A 21,391-nucleotide genomic window follows, 5' to 3' on the forward strand; every position below is an offset into this window, starting at 1 on the left:
TATCGTCGTCAGTCTCTCTGCTGGAAGCCGTTGTACATTCCCGTATCGCTGGCACTTGTTGCACCTCTTGACGATTTCAACAGCGTCCACCTGCATAGTCGGCCAGAAATATCCTGTTCGTACTACCTTGTTTACTAGGGATCTTGGGCTGGCGTGGTCACCGCAAACTCCTCCATGGATTTCTTCCAGTATGTATCTAGCTTCTTCTTCGTCGACATACTTCAAGTAAGACATAGAGAAACCTCTCTTGTATAAGGCGTCATTAAGGATCGTGAACCTGGCCGCCCTCTTCTTGACCTTTTTAGCTTCTTCTGTGTTCTGAGGGAGGTGCCTGTCCTGTAGGAAAGACATTATGGGTGTCATCCAGCATGGTAAATGTTGGAACCTCTTCAATGTTGGGGTGTTTCTGGACCTTCATCGGCAAATCCATGCTAATCTCCTCTTTTTTTTATGATGGACTTCTTGGGATCTGCATGAACTCTACTATATCGAACTCCTGAGTTAGATGTTTCGTCAGCCTGAGGTACTTCTGCATCCTTTCTTCCTTCGCTTTGTACTCCCCTCTAATCTGCCTGATCACTAGTTTTGAATCATTTTGGATTAATAGGTTCTTAGCTCCAAGTGCCTTTCCAAGCCTCAATCCTGTCAGTATCCCCTCGTATTCAACTTCATTGTTGGTAGCCGGAAATTTTAGTTGGACCCCATACTTCAGCACCTCTCCGTCGGGGGTGGTTATGACGACCCCTACTCCCCCCTCCTTTGGGCTGACAAACCATCAGTTTGTATCGTCTATCTCTCAACTCCGTCGGTAAGGCTGTCTTCGTCCGGAAGGGTGAACTCTGCGATGAAGTCCACCAGAGCTTGCACCTTGATTGCTGTTCTGGGATGGTATTCGATGTCAAATTAACTAAGTTCAATCGCTCACTAAACCATTCTCCCGGCTGCCTCAGGTTTGTTCATTGATTTCTTGATCGGTTGGTCCGTCATTACGAGGATGGGGTTTGCCTGAAAGTATTGTCTTAGCTTGCGCGAGGCTACTATTAACGCAAACGCGATCTTTTCAATCCTTGGATACTTGGACTCAGCCCCTTGGAAGGCTTGGCTGACGTAGTAAACTGGGAGCTGCTTCGCGCCTTCTTCTCTAATCAGGGTTGCACTTACTGCCGAGGTTGACACTGCCAGGTATAAGTATAGATCTTCCCCTTCTTTGGTCTGGCTTAAGAGGGGTGGACTACTCAGGTAACGATTTAGTTACTGGAACACTGCTTCACATTCGTCGGTCCAGGCGAAAGCCTGCTTCAAGGTCTTGAAAAAGGGCAGGCACTTGTCTGTAGCTCTGGAGACGAACCTGTTTAAAGCTGCTATCCATCCTGTGAGTTTCTGGACTTCCTTGACGGTCCTGGGTGACGTCATGTTGATGATGGCTCGCACTTTCTCTGGGTTTGCTTCTATTCCTCTTTGGGATACCATGAATCCTAGGAATTTCCCTGAAGCTACCCCAAAAACACATTTACCTGGATTCAACCTCATCTGGTATTTTTTGAGGATGGCAAACGTCTCCTTCAGGTCGCCCAGATGTGTGAGCTCTTCCTTACTCTTGACGAGCATATCGTCCACATATACTTTCATGTTCCTTCCGATCTGTTGGCCGAACATTTTGTTCACTAGTCTCTGATATGTAGCTCCGGCATTCTTTAATCCGAAAGGCATTACCTTGTAACAATAGAGTCCTTGACTCGTGATGAAGGCAGTCTTCTCCTGGTCTTCCTTAGCCATCCTTATCTAGTTATATCCCGAAAAAGCGTCCATGAACGTTGTTGAGGTCTGAAAAAGAGTCATAGTGAAATAAACCCAAAAAAAAAAGAATAAGTCAAGCCCAAAAGAAAAATTCAAGCTAAGCCCAAAGTAGTAGATACAGGAGACCCATGAAGGAATAAAAGAAAAGCCCAGAGGATCCTGAAGCCCAGAAAAAAGAAGCATCCAAAAGAAAAAGAGGACCACGGCAAAGGATGAGAAGCAAGGATCCTCAGGAACCATCAATAGGCGCGGATCCCTTCAGGCACAAAGAAAAAAAAGAAGAAGACTGGGACAGCTCGATAGAAAAAGATAGAAGAAGAAAACAAGAAACAAAAACAAAAAAGTGCGAGCGACCTCTCATGGTACAGACAGAAAAGGCCTCGGGGAACCAGGACAGGGAAGAAGAATGATAACAAACAACTTTCAAAATGACAGAACAGGATTCCACCCAAATAGGAAAAAAAAGGGAAAAAGTGGAAGACGCCAGAAATGGGGATGCCGAGAAGGGCATACCTCAGCACGTCCTAAAGAAGATGGCCAACCAGAAACTTTCAAAAGAATCAGAGTTGAAAGAAGGAAAGAATGAGAAAAAACGGAAAAGGGACTTACCGAGACGATGGGAACAGGACATGCTTTGTTTGCAAAAGAGCAAAACAAGGGAAATATTGCTTCCCGGTATCCTGTAAAAGCCACTATTGCACATACTCGGATTCAACGAGAATCAAACTTTGCAAGTTTTGAAAGCTGAAATAGCCATTCAAGACTGCAATTTTTGAGCTTGATTGAACCTTGTATCACGTCCTAGTGAGCTTTCTGTAATCAAACAGATAATGTATTAATGAAACATTGCTTCATATTTCCCAAGATCCCCACAGCACTAATTTTTATCGCTTTGCTAATCCTGTTTCTTTCCTTCTGAATTTACCTTGTTAATTTTTGGCACTCTTCGATATCCTTGTTTGTCATTTTCTTTATATTGTCAGGAGTATTCTCTGCAGTTCACTTGATTCTTAAATAGCTCGTTAGCTGCGGTGAGTCAAGGCCCGGTTCACCAAATCCTCCTTTTCATTTAGGCCCGGGATCCTTGGGCCTGAGTGTCACGAAAAAGGCACTCTCACATTTTGGCGACTCCACTGGGGACTGGGCAAAGAAGAAGGAAGAAGCAACCCCTTCACAGAGAATGCCTCCAAGACAAAGAAACAGCAAAGGAACTAATGTGCCACCTACGGCCTCTGAGCCCGTAGGAGAAAACGAGGTAGCTTCCAGGCAAGGAGGTGGGATACCCTTGGTAGAATAGGAGGTTGTGTCAGAACAAAGACACGCAAGGCAGGAACCAGACCTCATGGCCAGGATGACAGCAATGTTAAAGGATCTGGAGCAAGAAGTTCGTCTTCTAAAAGAGGGCAGGACACAGGAAATCAGAGACAATGTTCCCCCTACTGGCCACCAAGATGGGACACAGCCAGAAGGAGGGTCAGCAGTGGGAGGAAGAGCCAACCCTCAGTACTTGACACTGGCAGATGTCAATGCCATCCTGGAGCAAGAAAGGGAAAAACTCTCAGGGATCCCCAAGCAATTCTCTCGGGATCCCCCGTTCCCTCCAGAACTTCTTGGCAAACCATACCCTAAGGGGTACGAACCCCCAAAGTTCCATCCTTTCGATGGGAGGAACGGAAGTGCCGTGGAACATGTGAGTAGGTTTGTCCACACTATGGGCCCCTATGCAGGAGACAGAGAATTATGTCTGAGGGAATTCGCCAAATCCTTAGTGGATAGGGCATACACTTGGTACACCACGCTAAGACCCGGGTCCATCAAAACCTGGGATGAGATGATGGAAAAATTCTGCGCCAAATATTACCCTGGTGAAGACAAAATCACTTTCCAGAATCTACAAATGGTGAGGCAGAAACCTGGAGAAGATCCTGTTCAATTCATTAAAAGATTTGAAGATATGTCCCTAGACTGCTATGGGGACCATGAAAAAAAGGAGCTCGTGGAAACCTGTATAGCCAACATGCTTTTTGATTATAGGCTCAACCTTGAAAATCTATGTATCACACAGTTTACTGACCTGCTACAGAGAACCAGAAGGACGGCACAAACCATGAGGACAAAAAGGCTGCCCGCATCCCAAGCTATGACAGCATCAGTAGGAGAGAAAAGGAAGAGACCAGATGGGAAGGTGTTCGAGGAACCACCAGTGATCCCATGTACAGCTGAGGAGTTAAGCCATGTCCTAGACAAATGGATTGGAGATGGGGTTGTTAGGCCATTCACTGTGTCCAGGCCACCAACTGAAGAAGAAAGGAAGAACCCTTTATTTTGCAGAATCCATAATTATGTCAAGCACTCCACCAAGGATTGCTGGACCCTTCGCAGACTCTTCCACAAAAGGTTGAGAGAAGGAACCCTGGAGCTCACTCAGAAGGAGCCAGAGGTGCAAAGGAACCCCTTACTTAACCACAAAGGAAAAGGGGTGGTAGCAGTAGTAATACATGGGAACCCGGCAGAAGCAGGAGAATCTGAAGGATCCTTCCACCCGAGCACAGTCAGGACCCTCCAGAAGAATCCTAAGTTCAGGTCACTATTCAATCAATTAGGATTCGGATCAGAAGAAAGAAGAGTGGCCACAGAGTCTCTCATGAGCATAGCAGCAGATTCAGGGATGGAATGCTTTACAGCTGAGTCACATGCTAGTCGAGCTTTCCTAGAGACAACCAATGCAATAACCTTTACTGATGAAGACATGGAGATTGAGCACCCAGACCACCGTAGACCCCTTTATCTAATGGCCACCATAAACGGCGTTCAAGTCAGAAGAGCACTAGTGGATACGGGGGCATCACTCAATCTTATAGCCTTGAGTACCCTGGAAGCTGTTGGCTTAGTTGACAGAAGGATCCTGGGGGCTCCCATGGAAATAATAGGATTTGGAGGATCGGTGGAATCAACAGAAGGATACGTGCAGCTCTGACAAGGTTTCATGTGATTAATGCAGAAGTTTCTTATCACGTGTTGTTGGGACGCCCGTGGCTTCATAAACATCGCCTTATTTCATCTACGTTCCATCAATGCATTAAAGGGAGACTGAATGAGAGGCCCATAAGGATCCCTGCCAACCATAATCCTTTCAGCCAGGGAGAAGTGAACTTCGCAGAAATGATGTTTTATGATGAGTTGGAGCCAGATGATGAGAACCCCGCCCCGGGGACCCTAGGGGCACCTATCCTAGAAGAAGAAGAAGGAGGGAGGGGCACCCGTGATCTGAGGAACCTTCTAGAAAGAAAAAGACAAAAGAGGGAGCCCAGCTTTTCAGGATCCCGAGAATGTGTGGTGGTGCGGGAACCTGGGGGAAGGCTAATCTATCGTTTGTGAAGGTGCGTGGGACTCGAATGCATTGTGCAGGAAGGTCCCGAACCACCAAGCTGCATGATGGCCCAAGAAGAAATCCCAGAAGAACCAGTTAAGGAGGCCCAGATTCAGCATGAGGAAGAATTAAAGGAAATAGATTTGGGGACAGAACCAGGATCCCGAAAGCCTGTCTTCATTAGCAGTCAATTGGTGGCGCAAGAAAGAGAACAACTGGTAACCTTGCTTCAAAAATACAGAGATGTGTTTGCATGGACCTATGATGAGATGCCTGGTCTAGACCCAGGGTTGGTAGTCCATTCTCTTAATGTGGACCCAGGGATGAGGCCAGTAGTCCAACCAGCTAGGGTCTTCCATACTGAGGTAGAAGCTCAAATAGTTCAAGAGGTCAAAAAATTGCTAACAGTTGGTTTTATCAAACCCATCCAACACCCAAAATGGCTTTCCAACATTGTACCTGTGAAGAAGAAAAATGGTCAAATCCGTTGCTGTGTAGACTTTCACAACTTGAACAAACTATGTCCTAAAGATGAATTCCCCTTGCCTAATATCGACCTCCTTGTAGATTCAGCTGCAGGAAACTCAATGTTCTTATTTATGGATGGGTACAGTGGGTACAACCAAATCCGCATGGCAGCCAAAGATGGAGAGAAGACGGCATTCAGAACTCCGATTGGGAACTTTTACTACACTGTAATGCCCTTTGGCCTCAAAAATGCGAGGGCTACGTATCAGCGGACCATGATAGCCATTTTCCATGACATGATGCATGAGGAGATGAAAGATTATGTAGATGATATTGTGGTCAAGTCAAAAACCAGAACAGGACATTTCCAAGTACTTGAGCAAGTCTTTGAAAGATGCAGGAAGTACAAGTTACGTATGAACCCCATGAAGTGCACCTTTGGAGTGTCAGCTGGAAAGTTCCTTGGGTTCCTGGTACATCACAAAGGCATAAGCGTGGATCCAGCCAAGGCCACAGCTATCACCACAATGAGAAGACCAATTACTGTTAGGGAATTCAAAAGCTTCCTGGGAAGGGTCTCCTATATTAGGAGATTGGTGCCTGGTTTAGCCTCAGCCACAGCAGGCCTATCCAAACTGTTGAAAAAGGGGAATGAATTTACCTGGGGGACAGAGCAACAGGAAGCTTTTCAAAGAATTCAGGGCATCATGAATCATCAGCCCACCCTCTAGGCACCAGTACGTGGGCGACCTCTGTTGCTATACTTAGCATCAAACTCTCAGGCAATAGGAGCTTTGCTGGCACAAGAAGATGACCAAGGAAATGAGTAGCCTGTATATTATGTAAGCAGAACACTCAAGGATACTGAGACCAGGTACCCCAGAATAGAGAAAGCCTGCCTAGTGATCATTTATGCATCCCAAAGGTTGAAGAGGTACTTCTTAACTCACCAAATCCTCTTGGTAACCAAGTCCCACCCCATAAAAGCACTCCTGCACCAACCCCTTCTCACGGGAAGGATAGCACAATGGCTAGTGTTGCTCTCACAATATGATATAGGTATAAGAACTCCCAAGGCTGTCAAGAGCCAGGCCATAGCAGATTTGCTAGCTCAATTCCCAGGAAAGGAGGAAGGCCCGCTGAGCGAAGAAATCCCTGGTGAGGTAGCAGTGATGGAGATCCCGGGGAAGAAATGGACCATGAGGTTTGACGGGTCGGCTACAGCAACTTCAAATGGGGTAGGAATTGTACTAAGCTGTGAAAATGGGGATATCATGCCCCTGTCTTTCAAGCTTGGTTTCTCATGCTCTAATAATGCAGCTGAATATGAGGCATACTTAACTGGGTTGACTATAACACGCAGCATAGGAGTGAAACATATGAGAGTGTTGGGAGATTCCAATCTTGTAGTCTCCCAAGTGAAAGGTGACTTTGCATTACGGGAACAAAGCTTAGCAGCCTACAGGACTTGGGCACAAAGGCTGGAGATGGAATTTCAGACCTTCAGCATAGAGTACACTCAAAGAAGTGAAAACAGGTTTGCTAATGCGCTCGCCACTCTGGGATCCGAAATACCATTTAATGGGAGGGATACGCTGATAAAAATAGGAAGACAGGAACATTCTATTGTAAAGATCCTCCAAGGGATGTACCCCGGAAAGAGGTAGGTCCTAGAGGGAACATCAAAGAACTAATGGATTACACTTAGATAGAAGGAGAATTGTATAGAAGGCTGCCAGGAGGAATACTGTCCAGATGTATCACCGAGAAGGAAGGAAAGTCGAAACTAGAAGAATTACACGCCCAAGCATGTGGAGTTGCAGAAAAGGTCAGCCTATACAGAAGGATGCAACGCATGGGGTATTACTGGCCAGATATAGACAAGGAAGCAGCAATCATATAGGGGAAATGCCAGGAATGTCGTTTGGCAATTGATAAAGAAGAAAGCTACGCTGTGTTTATTGCAGAAGATTGGCGAGTTTCTTTCATAGGATACCTGGCTCAGGGGATCCTGCCAACCGACAGGAAACTGGCCCACAAGCTCAAAAAGCTAGCGTGCAGGTATTTCCTGCAGAATGACATTTTATTCAAAAAGGGATACCATGGGGATCCCCTCAGGTGCCTGGGACCAAAGGAAGCTAGAGAAGTAGTCAGAGAGGTACACTTTGGAGATTGTGGAAGTCACCCAGGGAAGAGAAGGCTGTACAAGCAGTTATTGTTGTTGGGATATTACTGGCCAACGATGAAAAGAGACTCTGAGGAGCTGGTCAAAACATGTCATGCTTGCCAAGTCTTGGGAGATGCAATTCACACTCACCCAAATGTCCTACAGGATATGACGACGCCATGGCCTTTTCATACTTGGGGGCTTGATCTCATAGGGCCTATAAACCCTCCATCCAACGGTTATATATGGATCCTGGCAACCACAGAGTACTTTACAAAATGGATAGAGGCCATCCCTTTGAAAAAAGCTACTGGAGCGGCTGTAGCAAATTTCATTCGAGACCACATCATTACAAGGTTCGGGATCCCCAGAAGATTGATCAGTGACAATGGAACCCCATTCATAAACAAAGATATGAAGGGGTTAACTGAAGCATATCACATCAAGCATGGAAGATCTACCCCATACTACCCACAAGGAAACGGCCAAGCTGAAGCTACTAATAGGGTAATGTTGAAGATCCTTAAGAAAATGAAGCATGAGTATGAAGGGAAATGGAGTGACCATCTAGCAGATGTGCTTTGGGCATGTAGAAGCTCTGTAAAGACAGCCACAAGATTCTCCCCATTCTCCCTGGTCTATGGAACAGAAGCCATCAGCCCCGTGGAGTTAGTCATTCCTACACCAAGGGTAGTTCTGGAGGAAAATCAAGGAGAAAGTGAGGACGCAAACAATGAAAAGAGGCTAGCAGATCTGGAAGGGGTAGAAGAAGAAAGAGAGTTGGCCAAGAAAAGGAGCCAGAGATACCAGCAAAGAATGACCAGAGCATATGCACAAGCAGTACGCCCAAGAGTGTTCACTGAAGGGCAATTAGTACTAAGGATGGCGGAGCACGTGAGGAGGAACCTGCCAGGGCCTTCCAAGTTCACCCCAAAATGGGAAGGACCCTACATCATCAATGCAGCTCATGAGAGTGGGTATTATTACCTTGCTAAAGAAGATGGGACAGTCCTGACAGAACCCATAAACGGGAAATGGCTGAAGCAATACTATGCATAAGGACAAGGGGATCTCGGTACCTCAGGGTCCTTTTACCAGCTTCACTATCTGCTAAGTTCTTTTTTATTTTTATCTTTTTTTATTTTTCAGCCTTTATCATGAATTCTGGTCTAAGATGATTTTGTTCAGGAACATGTGATAGATTGACACTTTGTGGTCAATACTGCACTAAATGATTTTTCTTTGTTCCTTAAAAATGACCATGTTTTAATGAAGTTCCTGTTTTCTTCAACATTTAAGTCTTTCTTTAAATACTGTAAAGACCAAGTTTGGATAGATTTAAGGAAGGATACCTGAGTCAAATAAAAAAAAAAGGTCTGTAATACCCTTTTACATATGGCCCAGGATCCACCTCACAAATAACTTCAGATATCCCACAGACAGTTCCAAGTGCATAAGTCTAGGATTACAGATAAAAGTAAAGTATCCAGGATACCTAGCCTAGCACTTGGCAAAAGGGGAACCTGTCAAAGTTCATGAACTGGGACCGTATCTTAAAAATATGTATAGGAAAAGATACCAGTGTACCTAGTTCAATACTTGCATAATAGATTACCGGGTACCTGGACCAGAACTTACAGTGAAGCCTGTGGAAATCATGGTCCAGGACTCAAGAAAAGAAAAAAGTCATAGGAAAGAAAAGACAATATATCAAAGAAAACAGGCAGATTCACATGCTAAGAAATGAGAAGCAGTTTTAAAACAAAAAAAAAAAAAAAAGAAACAAAGAGGAAAGCAATGTTCAAAAAAAAACTTATACAACCCCAAATTGTTTATGTAAATTTAAAATAAGCTAAGGAATGAGGCCGGCCAACAGGGAGGCATCCGGAGAAATAACAGGCACAGTCAAAGTAGAAAGGATCCTCTGCCGCTTGACCTTCAAGTCTTGTAAAACCTTGTGAGCATGAGCCAAAGCTTCCTCAGCAGCAGCTATCTCAGTGTCTATGCTCTTGAATGATTGCCTCTGAAACAGCATATGAGCTAGCAGACACAAGTGATCCAGCAAAAAAGACAAATTGAACTTGGCCTCCAGAAGGTCTTGCACCACCCCTCTCCACTCCAGAAGCTTTTCTTCAGACAAAGAATCTACAGAGGAATTCCTCAGGGAAACCAGCACAGCACACAACAACTCCATCAAAATATTGCCTAGAAAAACGCCTCCCCTGAAGCCACTGGTGAAATCCCCGTGACTCTTGAGCAGACTCTCTAGCAGTGGCAGGCCTTCCACAGGAACAGAGAAGTGCAGGAAGCTGCCATAAAAAGACCTAAAAACATGGAAATGGCTGGCAGGAAGACTGTTAAATTTCAAGAGATCAAAGCGAGCCAAGAAGGAGGAAAGCCTTGAATCAAGATCTGAGGCAGCCACTTTCGAGGCGTCCCCCATCACTGTGTCACCACTTGCAGAGACAGGAGGATTTACAACCTTTCGCTCTGGATGAAGGTCAGCAACTTGAACGGGTCTCACAATTCCTTCAGGGATAACAGGCTCAGAACCTGCAAAGCCTGCATCAATATTCAAAAAAAAAGAAAAGGAAGAACAGATTTATTCTTAAAAAAAAAAAAAAAAAAAAAGGGGAAAAAGAAGGACAAACCAGTTCCGGCTTCTTGAGGCAGGGCCTCTTCTTCCTGATCCCTTGACTTCCCCGAGGATTCTTGGAAAGAACATAAGGCAAGTTGAAGAAAAGGTGAAGGACCAATGGCAAAGTGGCTAAAGGAAGGAATAGATACAGGGGGCTTCGCCATAAAAAAAAAAAAAAAAAAAAGGGAAAGAGAAGGGCAAAGGGAAGAAAAGAGAAGAAAAGGAAACACAATGGGAGCAGCTCGCGCTCACTTTCTGAGCTTTCTGATTCTAGAGAAGAGGCAACACTGGGAGCGGATTTCTCACTGGTTTGACCTAAAAGGAGAAAGAAAAGGAGGAACTCAAAAAAAAAAAAAACTGGAAAATAAAATAAAAATATAACGCTATTTCAAGGAAACAAGGCTTACTTGTTTGTTTGGATAAAAGAGTGTCTCCCAAAGCACCTTTATCTGACAAGGATTGAGGAAACACAGTCCTGATAGGACTAGGAGTGCGTTCAAGATGAGGACTTTGAGATGAAGGGATCCTAGAAGCTTTGGGATCCTGAGAATCCTAGAAGCTTTGGGATCCTGAGAATCCTGGGAACCTTGCATCAGTTGCCCGGTTTCCTCAGCTGGACCACCAGTAGGGGGCTCCTCCCCCACAGCAGGAAAAATAACAGAAAGAGCTGTGACAGTTTCCTCTCTCAGAGCCTTACCAGTCATAAGAGGGGATACCTCCACCTAAAGGAAGAAGAAGAGAAAAAGGCAGTGCCAAGTAAAAAAAAAACAACAACGGGAAATGCTAACAGCACAATGTCAGAACAAAAGGGAGAGAACAAAAAAAGGGGGAACACACATACCACGTCGTCACCAGAACATTGGCTTTTACCCTTCTTGTGATCAGACTTGCGCTTGGACTGCAAAAGAAATCATCACTCGTCAGCGAAATAGAAATAAGTGCAACAAGGTGAACAGGTGAAAAAAAAAAAAAAAAGAGAGAAGAAGGAAAGAAGTCTTGCCCTTCTCTCTCTCTCTACAGATTCTCTAGAAGTCTTTTGCTTACTACGAGTACGCCCAGAGGGTCCTAAAGGAGGCTGGGATACCAAACCAGAGGATCCTAAAGAACCATGGACTGAAGCAGTCACAGGAACCTGGGAAAAAGAAGACTCTACCTTGGTCTTCTTCCGGGTCCTTGAAACCAAAGGTTCCTTGACATCTTTGCCTTCCTGAGATGCCAAGTGTGCTTGAGATTTCCCAGTTTTTCTTCTTTTCGTCTCAGAACCTATCTCCACACCCCCTATACTTTCATCAACATCAACAACTTTCATTTTCTTCGACCTGACATCCTTACCTTTACTCGGAGCAGTGGCAGCACTTATCGTCTCCACTGCACCTCTCTTGATGGGCACTCCAGAGGAAGCGCCAATGATGAGACTATCACCCAGCCAAGTCTCAGGAAAATCCTGTCCATAAGTCACCCAACCTCCCCTGGAGGCATGCCACTCTACGAAACCAATCTTGCTGCTTGCAGCAGCAGAAACAATCCCAGCAGTAGGAAGGGATAAACGCCTATTGAATGTCGGAGCAGAAACAATGCTAAGATTCGGGGCTTCCCGAACTGTACCAGAGCCAACATAGTCAACAAAAGACTTTTGTACTCTTCTCCAATAACTGGTGTAGCCACTAGAAGCAAAGACTCCTTTCTGGGAGTTAGGCACTGCAAATTGGGGGCTCCTCCATGACCAATAAGAAAAGGCCTGCAGCCTCAGGAAAGGATCCAAGGAAGGAAGGGATGTCACCACGTCCTTAAAGACTGGAGGAATGTCTTGGTCAAAACCAAATTGTCGGAGCACTCGGTGTGCTGAATAATGAGTATATTTTGGGCCACTTGAAGAAGGCACAGGAAGCCAGGAGGGGCTAATGCAGGCAAGATAAGTCAGACTGCCCTCATCACCACGGCGCAAGTCAAAGGTATTACCTGTAGAAGATAAAAAAGAAGACAACACAGAATCACACGCAAAGCCAGGGCCAAACTCACGAGGGGATCTCCAATGTAAGCTCCCTACTTGGTCAAATAACTCCACAAGATTGAGGCCACCACCTTTCAAGCTAATCCAACGAAAGATGATGGGAAAGGCATCGGTAGAATTGCCACAAAGACCCTTCACTGTGTCGGGGGATCCTTGGAACTTGTCCTTCACAAATTTCAAATTCCTGCACTTGGCCAAAGTAGCTGTAGAACGATCCCACATGAAAATCTGAAGGATAGCACAGTGAAGAGATGAAGTGATCACATAACAAGAATCACCCTCAGTCTCGTCTCCATGAAGCTGGTCCAATTGAGAGTAAACATGACCCAAAAACAAAGGGGCCAAAGGATATTGGGTACCTCGAGCCAACTTGATTGCCAACGAAAAAAAGGAAGACTTAACTCCGTACCCAGGAAACTCACTAAACAAGAATTTGCTAAGCCAAAAAGCCAGAAAACCGGCCCACCTCACTTCCTTATCTTTCTTACGAGAAAGGGTCATCACCCATCTCCCCATCCTAGTCGGCTTACCACCAGAAGAGGCAGCACGACCACCAAAATGACCAAACAATTTATCTTCTACCACGAGATCCTCACCAGAAAGATTAATGTCAAAGGGGCTCTCGTCACCAAACACCGGAATAAGGAAGTTATTAACCACATCTTCCAAGGTGATTGTCAATTCACCAGCAGAAAAGAAAAAAGTATGAAGGGAAGGGCACCAACGACGTACCAGATGCCTGAGCCCTTTGGCGTCCCTAAAGCCCTCAAGGTTTCTGGAAATAGCCACTGCCTTTAGGATACCGACGTGCTCCAAGCAACCCACAAACTCAGCATCAGACAGTTCCTTGTCTACCCATATAGGCCAGCCCTGAATCTTTCCCGGAACAAAATCAAAGAAAATAGGAACCGCCTCTCGAATTCCTTGTTTAATCTGAAGATCAAAAATCTCTCTAGGGTTAGGAACCTGGGCGGAACCAGCGAAACCCGCTTAGCCAGAAAACATCCAAACATGAGGGGATGGAGAAGCCTCGCCATGAGATACATGAGGGAAAAATAAACTGGGAGAATACCAAGGATCCCGTAAAGGGAAGGCCGGACGTTCGGCGACCTCGCGAGAATTGCTTGGAGCAGAACCAAAAGAACCTTCACCCTCAGAAGGACTGGGGGTACGCTCTCTCCTCTTTTGGGAAGAAGAAGAATCCATCGGAACAACACGTACAATGAGAAGAAAGGAGATTGAAAGTGCGAAAAGGGGAAGACCGGAGTAACAGAGAAGAAGAGAAACTCAAAGAATGAAAAAACTCAGAGAAGCAAAGTGATAAGATGAAACGGCTACAATAAAGGCGCAAGTAGCAGTTGGGGAAAACAGTTTATGGAAAGACGCGCCAATTGCAAAAAAATTTAATTTGAAGAAGGGATTAATCAGCGGTTATTAATGAGAAATAACGGGAAACGAGAAAAGTGGGTAGAGGAGTTTTACCTCAAATACTCAACTGCCACGTCCCGTGTAAAGAGGAAGCTGCAAAAAATAATAATTATAAGGGAACGCGACACGCAAAAAGGAGGTGACCAAAAGCAGCAGAAAAGGGTCGGGATCCCAAGTTAAAAGGAAGGGAACCCAGTAGAAGTTGAGAAAAGGGGATCCCACGAAAATCTTAGGAAACATAAATCACTCACGCGTGGGCTTCAGGCAACCCACGAGCTCGGGGGGCTAAATGTTGAGGTCTGAAAAAGGGTCATAGTGAAATAAGCCCAAAAAAAAAAAGAATAAGTCAAGCCCAAAAGAAAAATTCAAGCTAAGCCCAAAGTAGTAGATACAGGAGACCCATGAAGGAATAAAAGAAAAGCCCAGAGGATCCTAAAGCCCAGAAAAAAGAAGCATCCAAAAGAAAAAGAGGACCACGGCAAAGGATGAGAAGCAAGGATCCTCAGGAACCATCAATAGGTGCGGATCCCTTCAGGCACAAAGAAAAAAAAGGAAGACTGGGACAGCTCGATAGAAAAAGACAGAAGAAGAAAACAAGAAACAAAAACAAAAAAACGCGAGCGACCTCTCATGGCACAGACAGAAAAGGCCTCGGGGAACCAGGATAGGGAAGAAGAATGATAACAAACAACTTTCAAAATGACAGAACAGGATTCCGCCCAAATAGGAAAAAAAGGGAAAAAAAGGAAGACGCCAGAAATGGGAATGCCGAGAAGGGCATACCTCAGCACGTCCCAAAGAAGATGGCCAACCAAGAACTTTCAAAAGAATCAGAGCTGAAAGAAAGAAAGAATGAGAAAAAACGGAAAATGGACTTACCGAGACGATGGGAACAGGACATGCTTTGTTTGCAAAAGAGCAAAACAGGGGAACCAACGGTTCCCCGGGAAGACCAAAAAACTCCATTATAAAAGGAGGGGATGAGTTGTGAAGAAAGAGCAGCGAAAGAAGAAAGAAACATAAGAAAGAAGAAATTCTCTAGGAAAAACTATCAGAAAATCTGTGCAGAAAGGAAAATACTAAGGGAAAAACAAATATTGCTTCCCAGTATCCTGTAAAAGCCACTATTGCACATACTCGGATTCAACGAGAATCAAACTTTGCAAGTTTTGAAGGCTGAAATAGCCATTCAAGACTGCAATTTTTGAGCTTGATTGAACCTTGTATCACGTCCTAGTGAGCTTTCTGTAATCAAACAGATAATGTATTAATGAAACATTGCTTCATATTTCCCAGGATCCCCACAACACTAATTTTTATCGCTTTGCTAATCCTGTTTCTTTCCTTCTGAATTTACCTTGTTAATTTTTGGCACTCTTCGATATCCTTGTTTGTCATTTTCTTTATATTATCAGGAGTATTCTCTGCATTTCACTTGATTCTTAAATAACTCGTTAGCTGCGGTGAGTCAAGGCCCGGTCCATCAAATCCTCCTTTTCATTTAGGCCCAGAATCCTTGGGCCTGAGTGTCACGAAAAAGGCACTCTCACAAACGTTAGTAACTTGTGCCCGGCTGTAGAGTCCACAAGTTGGTCTATTCTCAGTAGAGGGAAGCTGTCCTTTGGGCTCGCCTTGTTCAGGTCTGTGAAGTCTACACACATCCTCCATTTTCCACTTGCTTTCTTCACTAGGACGACGTTCGCGAGCCACTCAGGATAGTACACTTCCTGGATGAACCCTGCCGCCAATAGTTTGGTAACTTCGTCTGTAACTGCTTGATCTTGTTCTAGGGCAATGACTCTTCGCCTTTGCTGGACGGATTTCCGTTTTGAATTCACATTCAACTTATACTGGATGACTTCTGGAGCTATGCCCGTCATGTCCTCGAGGCTCCATGCGAAGACATCTATATTCTCTTTAAGAAATTAGATAAGTCTTGTTCTCATCTCAGGGCTTAGCGTCCTCCCTATTTTTGTCGTCTTGTTCGCTTCTCCTTCAGCCAGTTCCACTATTTCTAGGGCTTCCATTTTGTCTTCGTCCTTCTCTTCGATCATTCATGTGTGGTTCTCCTTTACAGCCAGGATGGCTTGATAACATTCTCTGGCCAGGACTTGATCTCCTTTTACTTCGCCAACACTGTTATCTGTTGGGAATTTCACCTTCAAACAGTAGGTGGACGTGGCCGCTTTCGACTTTTTGAGCGTGGGCCGTTACTGTCAACGTCATTATGCCTTTGGGGTATACCCTATCTCCACTGAAGCTGACGAAGGGGGACTCAAACGAGCGCAGTCTCCTTGGGTCTAGCCTTAGTTACTGGAAGGCGGGGAGGTAGATGATGTCTGCAGAGCTACCGTTGTCCACGAGGATCCTCTTGGTATTGAATCCCTCTATATTCAGCATTATGACCAAAGGATCATTGTGGGGCTGCTTCACTCCCCTGGCGTCTCCTTCATTGAAGGACATGTCCCTGTCTATTCGTCGCTGCTTAGACGGAGGTATGGTGTGGGCACTATTTACCTGCCTTTGGTATGCTTTCTTGAGGGATTTAAATGATCCCCCTGAGAATAACCCTCCTGTAATCGTCTTTATCTCCCCGATCACATCCTGTAGAGGTTGGGACGGGCGGTCGTCATCTCGGGAAGAGGACCCATACTGGTTCTTGTTACCGTCCCTGAACTTACTATATTCTCCATTCTTCACATATTTCTATAATTTCCCTTTCCGTATCAACTCCTTTATCTGCTCCTTTAGGTCTCTACAATCTTCCGTGTTGTGGGCGTGATCTTTGTGGAATCGGTAGTACTTGTTCTTGTCACGGACATTAGGGGATGAGTGCAATGGTCTTGGCCATTTGAGATAATGCTCGTCCTTAATCTGCGTTAAAATTTTGTCAAAGGCATAACCAAAGGAGTAAATCTTACCGTCCGAGGCCCTTTATCATCTCTCCTCCTATTCCCGTCATTGTTCCGATGATCTGGACGCTCTCTCTTTTGACCCATACAGTTGTCTTCTTTCTTTGCCTTGTCTCCTTGCTTCCCTACATCCTTTATGGCTGCTAAAGCATCATCAGCATTCATGTACTTTTATGCCTTCAGGAGCATTTCTACCATCGTTTTTGGTGGATTCTTTGCGAGGGAGGCCACGAGATCTCTGGATCTCAATTCCGCTTTGAAGGTCGTCAGCTGTACCTTGTCATTAGCTTCGTCCACCTCCAAAGTCTCCCGAGTAAAGCGTTTCACGTACGACCTCAGAGTTTCATTCTCTCCCTGCCTAACGGTGGGTAAGTGGTCCGTCGGCCTCTTTGGACGCTGTCCCCCTATGAAATGACGCAAGAAGGCATTGCTTAACTACTCGAAGCTGTCTACGGACGAAGTCGACAACTTTGTGAATTATTCCCTTGTAGCTCCTTTGAGAGTGGTGGGAAAGGAATGACACAGTATTTCGTTCGGTGGCTGTTGAAGACCTAGATTCGTCTTGAAGGTATTAAGGTGATCCTGAGGGTCTTTGAGTCCGTCGAACGGCTTAAGTTGAGGTAAGCAAAACTTCGACGGTACAGGGCATTCAAGTACCGCCGTGGTGAAAGGCGAATCCGTGGCCCTTACCATTCTGTCTACGCTTCGGTCTGTCTTCTCCTTAATAGCACTCCTCAGTTCGTCCATCTCCTTCCTCATTTCTCGAAGGAGATCTGAATTCTGCTCGTCCAGAGTAGTTGGCCTCTGAGGGGTACCCCTCTTGTGGCTATCCCCTTCTCCTTCCAGGTTATCTTTGGACCGGTTCTCTTCCTGTTGAGCCTATTGGACCTGTTGGAGTCGTAGCTTCATTTCCTGGTTTTGCTTGGTGAGTTCTTCAATGGTGGCCGCAAGGGCTTGAACTTGCTGGGCCAAGGCTGCAGAATCTGGATTGGGTTCCATCTGAATGTGGAGGGTTGATGGAAACTATGTTTTCAAATATGAATTTGAAAATGTCGTTTCCCACAGACGGCGCCAAACTGATGAAACGTGAATTCGTCAGTCGAGATGGGCAGATGGAATCGGCTTCTTGTTAGCGTGAATGTATCCTCTATGATGGTCACCGGTGTGGTGCCTGCCACAATGCCTTCGATGCTAAAGTTAGAACAGAAAAGCACTTTGCGAAATGAAATGTATAAGTCAGATAACAATAGGTGTAGTGTGTTTTTATGTACCTTCTGTTGACAATGTGAAGGCTTTATATATGTGGTTTTGGTTGCTAGCCGTTGGGGTGTTAATGCCTTTCTTAATAACGCCTCCTGCCCAATAATGGGGCTTTTAATAGACTCCCAACGGTCTGCTTGGCTGGTTTCGTAATTGCCCAAGTCACTGGCTGGCTTCATTGAATGATTTTCCTGCCCTCGTCAGTGATGACTGGTTTCCTCGTCACTAGGGATGACCTCGTCATTAGTGTTGACTTCGTCAAGGGGACGTAATCTCGTCACTCCCATCAAGGGGGATAGCGTTAATGTTAGGGCAAACTCTCTATACTGGAAATGGACTGTTCACAAGTTGGGCATATTTTGCAAGAAATAAAGATGCTGGTGGCTGATCTTTGCAATGGTTTTTTCTTATGTGTTAGACCATCTGGTAACTTAGTGATGCACTCTTTAGTTAAGTTTGCTAAATCTATTTCTAATTATGTAATTTGGATAAAAGATTTCCCTCCTCCTGCCTTAGAAGCTCTGTCTTTTGAGGTAAATGTTTCTCTGTTGTGAATGATAGTGTAGTTTTTCCCTTACAATAAAAAAGGATGGCAAAACTCAATAGTACAGAACAGATTTAAAAGCTAATTCTCCAATACCATCTAATCGGGACTCCCATTGTGGAAATAAGGTTAGAGGCTTAGCAATCAAACTGTGGTTTAAATTTACAATACAAAAACCTTTCATCCACAATCCAGGCTTTCGCCATTTTTTTCCTCTTTTCTTTGATTAGTACTTGAGCCTCAAGTTTATAAGTCTATACACTTGAACAATTTCAAGTACCTTTCAACTCCAACCAGTACCTATTTCCTTTTACTTAATTTAGAAATCCTGAATTTTCTCTAGTTTTCAAAACCTTTTTACTCTTGAAATCACAACTATAGCATCCCAAAATCCCCCTACAATTCTTGCTGCCAAAAAAATCCTTAAACGGAGATTTTTGTTTCTACCAATCCTGTAAGAGTCATTATTTCTATTCCAAATTGAACCTCAAACCTCGTAAAATTATAGGCCCGTGGCCCGCGGGCTTGATAAAATAATAAGCTCATTGGCCCATTAACAAACATCAATAAGAAGGGGGAAGCATGTTCGGCAAGCAAAGGGATGTGACGTCCAGCATACATCACCTCCAAATTAATGCTATCTACCGACTAGACTGGCCGCATTATTTATAGAATGACAGGAGATGGAGCCAGAACTTTGACGGGGCGAAAGGTTCTGCAGAATCTCAGTCTCTCAGACCTGCGAAGGTGCAGAGCCAACGATGCTACAGCATCGATTGCACTAGGTTCAGTGTTCAAAAATAAAAACACGCGTTTGGCAACATCATATCTGTGTTTAGTGTAGCTTGAAAATTGTGGTTGAAAATATGGTTTTTAAATGATGCTTTTTCGAAATCACCCGTGGGCCCGTGGCCTCTTTGTAAACAACAAACAACATTGAAAGTGACAATACCGTAAATACCTTCAAACACAGTAAAGATCACCCACCTGATGTGACATATCTGTGTTCAGTTCTCTTCCTCTCATAAGCCCCTCTGCCCTCGTCAAATAAAAAAATTTATTTTGTATAGGATGTCAGCTTTTTTTTTTAATTAAACACATATATCAAATATATATTACTCCTGACATCACGTGCAATCAACGTTAAAATAAGCTATTATTAATCAATCACGTCCTTCTTCTTCATTCAGCTATCCAACCAACCTTGGATTCCATTGCCTTGCGCTTCCATGACCAGCAACGAGAAGAAGCTTCACATAGCCATGTTCCCATGGCTAGCCTTTGGGCATATGATCCCCTACCTAGAGCTCGCCAAGCTCATAGCTCAAAAGGGTCACCGCATCTCCTTCATATCCACCTCTCGAAACATTGATCGCCTCCCCAAACTCCCGCCCAATTTGGCTTCCCTCATAGATTTGGTGAAACTTCCATTACCCCACGTGGACAACCTCCCAGAAGATGCCGAGGCCACCATTGATGTCCCTTCAAACAAGGTCCCGTACCTCTCAAAGGCATACGATGCTCTCCAAGACTCTGTGGCTCTGTTCCTAAAAGACTCACAGCCAGATTGGCTTCTTTACGACTTTGCTCCTTATTGGTTACCAAGAATAGCTCGGGAACTAGGCATCCCAAACGCTTTCTTCAGTATATTCATCGCTGCCTTACTGAGCTTCATGGGGTCGAAAGCCCTTTTCGGCGACCGCAAGAACCCAGAGGATTTTACAGTGCCGCCCAAGTGGGTCCCATTCCCAACCACGGTGGCGTATCGGTTCTTCGAGAGTATGAAAATCTTCGAGTGCACAGAGGCCGACGTGTCAAACGTGTCTGTTTTTTCCCGTTTCGTGGAAGTACTTGATGGTTGCGACATAGTGGTTGTGAGAAGCTGCATGGAGCTCGAGCCAGAGTGGCTATGTCTTCTTGAGGATCTTCACAGGAAACCGATTCTCCCAATTGGTCAACTTCCCACTATAGTGCTCAACAGCGAGGATGAAACCGACACATGGTTGTGGATGAAAGAGTGGCTGGACAAGCAAGCCAAAGGTTCAGTAGTGTACGTAGCATTTGGGAGCGAGGCAAAGCCTAGTCAAGAGGAACTCACTGAGATAGCTCTTGGTTTGGAACAGTCCAAGTTACCCTTCTTCTTTGTACTAAGAACTCGACGTGGGACAGCTGATACTGGGTTGATCGAGTTACCAGAGGGGTTCGAGGAGCGAACCAAAGGACAAGGGGTGGTTTGTACGAATTGGGTACCTCAGCTCAAGATTTTAGCTCATGACTCCGTTGGTGGATTTTTCACTCACTCTGGGTGGACCTCAGTGGTGGAAGCACTTCAGTTTGGGAGAGCTCTCATATTGTTGACTTTCTATTCAGACCAAGGGATTAATGCTAAGGTTCTGGAAGAGAAACAAATTGGGTATTTGATACCAAGGAACGAGCAGGATGGTTCGTTTACAAGGGACTCGGTAGCTAAGTCACTAAGGCTGGTGATGGTAGAGGAAGAAGGCAAGCTGTACAGGGACAAGGCTCAGGAGATGAAGGGTCTGTTTGGAGACAGGCAGAGTCAGGATCTATACTTGGAAAGTTTCCTTGATTACCTGAAAACCCATCAACGTCTCTCCAAATTGCCATCTGAAAACATTTGCAGTTGAATAAATCCTAGCTATATACCAGTAGCCAACAACATTTGGAAATCGTTATTTCTTCTCTTTGCTTCATTAATGGTGGGTTTGTTAAGGTATCAGCTTCCAGGGATTATGGTTAAGCTTTCTTGTAGCTTATTGCTTTTCTCGATTGTCA

General features: G+C 44.9%; 1 protein-coding gene across 1 annotated transcript; it reads left to right on the forward strand.

Moving 5' to 3' along the window:
* Positions 1-19,684: 19,684 nt before the first annotated feature.
* Positions 19,685-21,391, forward strand: LOC126733044 (UDP-glycosyltransferase 91A1-like). Its single transcript, XM_050436162.1, has one exon. It carries the CDS (start codon positions 19,825-19,827, stop codon positions 21,241-21,243), a length of 1,419 nt encoding a protein of 472 aa, XP_050292119.1. The 5' UTR covers positions 19,685-19,824; the 3' UTR covers positions 21,244-21,391.

Source organism: Quercus robur, chromosome 6 (genome assembly GCF_932294415.1).
Source record: "Quercus robur chromosome 6, dhQueRobu3.1, whole genome shotgun sequence".
Lineage (NCBI taxonomy): Eukaryota > Viridiplantae > Streptophyta > Magnoliopsida > Fagales > Fagaceae > Quercus > Quercus robur.

What these genes read in the sequence shown, in the direction of transcription:
- LOC126733044 (XM_050436162.1), top strand. Translation starts at nt 19,825, where the DNA reads ATGACCAGCAACGAGAAGAAGCTTCACATAGCCATGTTCCCATGGCTA.